The sequence below is a fragment of the Helianthus annuus genome, chromosome 13 (assembly GCF_002127325.2).
Source record: "Helianthus annuus cultivar XRQ/B chromosome 13, HanXRQr2.0-SUNRISE, whole genome shotgun sequence".
In the NCBI taxonomy this organism is placed as follows: Eukaryota; Viridiplantae; Streptophyta; class Magnoliopsida; order Asterales; family Asteraceae; genus Helianthus; species Helianthus annuus.
The window spans coordinates 136,135,155-136,140,908 of NC_035445.2; the positions used below are offsets into that span (position 1 = coordinate 136,135,155).

Consider the following 5,754-nt stretch of genomic DNA (forward strand, 5'->3'; position numbering starts at 1 on the left):
AAAATTCAAAAAGATTTTCGACAACTGATGTTGGAGAGCTGAAATTCAAAATTTCAAAAGCTAAACATGATGAACAAGAGGGTTGGTTAAATTGGTTTGAAATGTTTAATTAGATTTTGGAAAGTTTAATAAATTGTTAAATGTGAAAGATTCTTGAATATTCTTAGATGATTAGTTGATTCATTAAGTTGAATCACAATTGTGTTTGTTTGTAATAGATTGTTTGAGTTGTGCAGGTTTCTGATCCTGTTGCTACGGAAAGCCAGGAGATACATCAGAACCTGAGAAGAAGTTTAAATTAATAAAGCCAGGAGTTGATTTCAATGGTGATAACGATTTCCAGACGGCGATCCCAGCATGATGATAGGGGGAGTCTGATGAAAGTTAGAGCCAGAGAAAGATCCGGGTACATAATTCCAGGAAGAGTTCCTGAAGAAGACCGATCAAGATTGAAGAGCTGTCAATGTCTGAAGACTCTCACTAAAGATTCCGTCAACATTCAAGGGGGAGTCTGTTGGTGCAGTTGTCTGTCGACTACATCTTAGTTCGAGTCTTAGGCTAGGGCTGATTGTATAGTGAACGGAAATCGAGAAATCATGTATTAGATAGGTCCGCTTATAGGTCATATCAGGAGGTCCGCTTATTTGTCACTTAAATAGGTTCGCTTATCTGACATGATGATAGGTCCGCTTATATGGACATGTCTATATAAGCGAACCCATGACTCCTATATATAAGGGTGTCATTCAAGCGGATCTGTGTGCGTGTTTTGTGTGTGAAACGGCGAAGCCCTGCCTGTTTGTCTCCGGAACTTGTATATTTGTCAGATAAGGAGACGTTAAATAGTGAAATCAAGCTACACGAAGACCGAATCAATGAATTCCGCCTCTGATTCTGTCTAAGCACTCTTCTGATCGATTCGTCAGGTCGTATAACGATCCTACAATGTCACGCCTCCTGCGGTGATACTCCGCTAGTGGATTTTGGGGGTGTGACACCTAATGCCTCCATCATTTACTTACTCGGGTTTAAATTGGTAAGGACCGGGAATGTATCGTCGTGATAAGTTCTAGAGTTGTAAGAAACCAAGCGGCTATTCACACAAGAAACGAAAAATGAGCATTTAGTTTAAAGATGTGTATTTGTATGCTCAATAAAGGCTCAAAATTCACTTTTATGAGAATAAGTTTTTATGTAATCAAGTATATATAATCAAATTTTAACTAGATTTGTCATGTCGTTTCATAATTTTCTTATGTTGGTTCTTTTTATCACGACGCTATCGGTTGTAAATTTGTAAAAATATAACCTTTTTTAAAACTTGTAATTCCCCAATTAAACCAAGACAAGTAAAAAAATGAATTTTTTTTTTTTGAAAAAAATTTGGGGTGGTTAGCGGTTCCAATAGAGTTTTGTGTAAGGCTTGTGATTAGGTTGATTGATTGTGTAAAAGTGTGCTTAAAAAATAAGTTTTAGGTTGATTGATTGTGTAAAAGTGTGCTTAAAAACAATTTTTAATGTTACTGGGCGTCTGGACACGGGCCCGTGAAGAAAGTTTGAAGAAGCAAAGGTCTTTTATGAGTCAACAAATCTTAAAGAACAACAAATAATATTCAATAGATCCTGCTCAACAGAGGTTTTCAATGTAATAGTGCTTAGGCTAATAGCACATGTAGGGAGTTTGTTAGGCTATTAGATGTTTTGCATTAAAAGCAGTTGTTTTTAAATATAATTTTACTTGTTTATGTTAAAATGTACACGTTTTTTCCTGCTAGATTGTTTAACCTACAGTGAATTGAAATCTGACCTTCGGGCTGTAAGATATTTCACTATATAATATCATTGATTTAGATTTTGTTGATGTTGAATTGTGTTTGAGCAGATGTTTGGTAAGTCAACAGTTTTTTGAAGAATTTCCTCATGTCATTTACAAATACTCAACATCTGCTACTCTAAATGTCTGTTAAAGGTAAATTTTACCCAAAGAGAACATCTGTTAATGAAGACAAAGTCTGAAGAAAGTTTGAAGAAGCAAAGGTCTGCTATGGGTCAACAGGTGTTAAAGAACAACAGATGATATTCAATAGATGCTGCTCAACAGAGGTTTTCAATGTAATAGTGCTTAGGCTAATAGTAGATGTAGGGAGTTTGTTAATTTGTTAGGCTATTAAATGTAATTGCAATCTTTATAAAAGCATGATGATTAAAGCATTCTTCTCATTATCCCTGAGTTTCATTTAGATTATGTGGATGTTGAGTTGTGCCTGAACAGATGTTTCGTAAGTCAACAAATGTGAAAATTTTAAAAGACAATAGTTGAAGTTTTAAAATGCGGATAATGGTAAATAATCATTTATAGTGTTTAAAATGCGTCTTATGGTAAATGAAGAGGTTAATTGTTATTATGATAACCTGTTTTTTTTAAGGTTTAAAATTTGCCCTTTGGGTTTCTTGATATTTAATTTTATAGTTTTCACATGAAAACTTATTTTTGAAATGTTTTACACTACAAGCCTAACCATCGTCGCATCATATTATTTAATAGTAAGTTAGTCTCACCATCTATTTAGTCATTACCGCCTTCATTGGGTATATAAAATAAATTTATTTGCCTTACAGTGGGAAACTGCTTTCATCATTACCGCTTTCATCCATCTACTCAATCATCTTCATTTTTTTTTGTTTATCAATATCATTACAGTCTCTTTGGCTTTTAAACACACATTTGTTCACCACAAAATCAAGACACAAACTGAAGCATCGTCGCATCATATTCTTTAACAGTAAGTTAGTCTCATTTGACAATTGTAAAAATGTCTCTTTTTTATGATTCTCTTGAGATTTTACAATCAAATTATGAATCCTAAAGTTAATCAAGAATATTGATTAAAATTTTACTTCCACAACAATGTATCTTATCTAATCCTAAATTTTTTTTGTTTTAACTGTCATTGTAGTTACTCTGTTCATTAAAATTATGATCGGTTTTGTAGTTACAAATATGATGTTTGTTTTTTAAATTTTTGGTATATTTATATATAGTAACATCCTTATTTCTTATTTATAAACATTTACATATACAATTATATTTTATTTGTTGTATTTTTTTATTGTAGAACATATAGATCATAAAATGGAAAACATTGGGTTTCAAGTGATCGTTGATGAAATTTTCACAAGGCTCCCTGCAGAAGCTATTGGTCGTTTGAAATGTCTTTCCAAAAATTTTCATAGAGAACTGTCAAGTCATGCATTTGAGATGATGCATTCTCTCCGAAGTGGAGATTCACTACAAAAGAAACTACTCTCCTTTAAAGATACGTTAATTGTTGTTGACAACATAGTAGCTAGTAATTTTGATGTCGTTACAAGCAAACCCATAAGCTTTCCTAACAATGTCCACCATGCCTTCTTACATATTCTATCATCATTTAATGGGTTGTTGTTAGTTTGCAATGAACGTATTTGCTGTGACCTGATCCTTTGGAATCCAACAACCAGGTGCTATAAGTTTTTGTCTGATGACTACTTTAATAATAGTCATGATCGAACCTCTGATACAAGTGGAATGTATTTTGATGAATCTAATGATCTGAAAGTGCTTCACATCAGATGTTACCGTAATGTGGTTACTGCTCGTGTTTACTCCCGACGTCGTGAGTCATGGAGAACAATAAATTTCTTGAGCGTAAATAATTATGGTTCAAGCAATTATTCATGGTCTCCCGGAATTTATACCGGTAAAACCATATATTTCATGGTTTCAAATTATTGGTATCCACCAGGTGAGAGGAACATAGTTGCTTTTGATATTCTTTCTGAGACTTTCAGAATGCTTCGTTTTCCCGAGAGTATCGGAGTCAATCCTTGCCAAGGGCATTTTTTGACCATCGCAAAGAGACTGCATGTGATTGTTGTTGGAAAGTCTGCTGAGCTAACTGCTGATTTGCTCAAATATGAAGAAGAAGAAGGCTGGATCAAGGTGTTTGCTTTCAATAATCCTCGTGTAGTTGATTAGGTAGATAGGCGCTGAATGTTAGGATCCGAGGCTGACATGATTGTGCTTGTTTGTATGAATTGAACATTCAGAGTATATGAAATGATGAGAAGTGCAGCGGAATTGTATACAAACTTTGTAAACACAATCAAAGGAGAATATAGTTTGATAAACAATTGCTTTTTCATAGAGTCAAAAGATTACATTAAAAGCAAAAGATTACAATGCAAGCTTACAGACTAAACTCCCCTCAGCCAGATACTTCAGAGTTGGTTGCACAAGATGAAAGGATTGAATTGAGGAGAAGAACTCACTCAAAACGAATCAAATATAACAGTACAGAGTACTGTTATATTTATAGGCAAACCAAACTACTGATGTACCTCAGCTGACGTCACCATGATAGTGACATCTAACAGCTTAACAACCTATAGACACTGTTCTATACAAACTACTGATGTCTTAACAACTGATTGATAATACAATACAAAACAAGTCTAACACTGTTCACGTTCCACTGTTGTAGCCTAAGCACTAATTATTTGAACATCAGTGCTTTCTTCAAAAGGTGATCAGTCTTTGAATGAGCAGTGCTTGAATCTTCAGCAGTGCTTAAGAGACAACAGTAGATAGAGCTCAGCGTTTGCCTTTTAGCAGTCTTTAGTTGTTTCATCAGTGTTTGGTTCATCAGTTGTTCTCCTGAGCAGTGTTTAGAATGTATCAGCAGATAGGTAGCCACTGTCAAGGGGAGAGCTTAGTGTAAACATCTGCTTATTGTGAATCCACTGTTGTGATCAGGTTTTGGCTTTACATTATCTGTTCCTCTGGTAGGGTTCAATCCCAACAATCTCCCACTGGAACAGATAATGCCAAAACCTGTCATTATTCTGGATCTTTATTCTTCATCAGAAGTTCCTTTGCTTTTCTTTTAAAATCTTCTTCAAACTCTTTGGAACTTAAATCAGCCTCATCCCTGCACAGTGTAAGCTCAAGGAGATCTTGTAGATCTTCAACACTTAGGCCTAGTGCTTGATTCCTTGATATATGCCTCACTTCTCCAATGGTTCTGATCAGAGTCAATACGTGGGTCTTTTGATCAGAGAGCCACTTTAGTATTTTTAAACCAAATGGGTTTCTTGGGAGAGGTTTATTGACTGATGAACTTAAAGTGTTTGGCCTAGAGAAGAAGTGTAGAGCAGTATCATGAGCTTCAGACACTCGTGTGAATGCTTTTTCAATAATCTCATTAGCTGCAGCCATATCTGCTTCAACTTCTTTGTCATACAGCTCACTGTTTGTGACATCTGCTGATGACTTTTGGCTTACTACTTTGACCCTTTTGGCAAGGTCTTGTAGTTTTGCTAATCTTTCTTTGTCTGAAGCTATTTTCTTGATAGCTTCTTCAATCTGATCAGCTTCTTTGTTCTCTTCTTCTCCAGCAGACAACATTTTCTTCCTTTCTTTTCTTAACTCTGTGACAAAGGCTTCTGCTGTGCTGATCTGTGTTTCAAATGTCTTGACTTGCTCTTGTAGCTTTTTGTAGTTAGACTTTTTAGGAGTGTCAGAGACTTTCAACCTCTGCTTCTCAAGCCTTTCATAAGCTTCATCCGTTTGCTGCTTTGACCATTTTGCTATGGCATCCGCAGTATCCACCTTTCCATCCACCAACTCCTGCTTCTTTCTTTTATGCTCGGAAATGAGATCAGCTATGAATTTGTTGTATTTGTTCCAGTTTGGAGCTGTCCTTTTCTTCCGTG

General features: G+C 35.3%; 1 protein-coding gene across 1 annotated transcript; it reads left to right on the forward strand.

The window, feature by feature from the left end:
* Positions 1 to 3,133: 3,133 nt before the first annotated feature.
* LOC110893105 (F-box/kelch-repeat protein At3g23880-like) lies at positions 3,134 to 4,018 on the forward strand. The gene has a single exon (XM_022140227.1). It carries the CDS (start codon positions 3,134 to 3,136, stop codon positions 4,016 to 4,018), a length of 885 nt encoding a protein of 294 aa, XP_021995919.1.
* Positions 4,019 to 5,754: the final 1,736 nt, after the last annotated feature.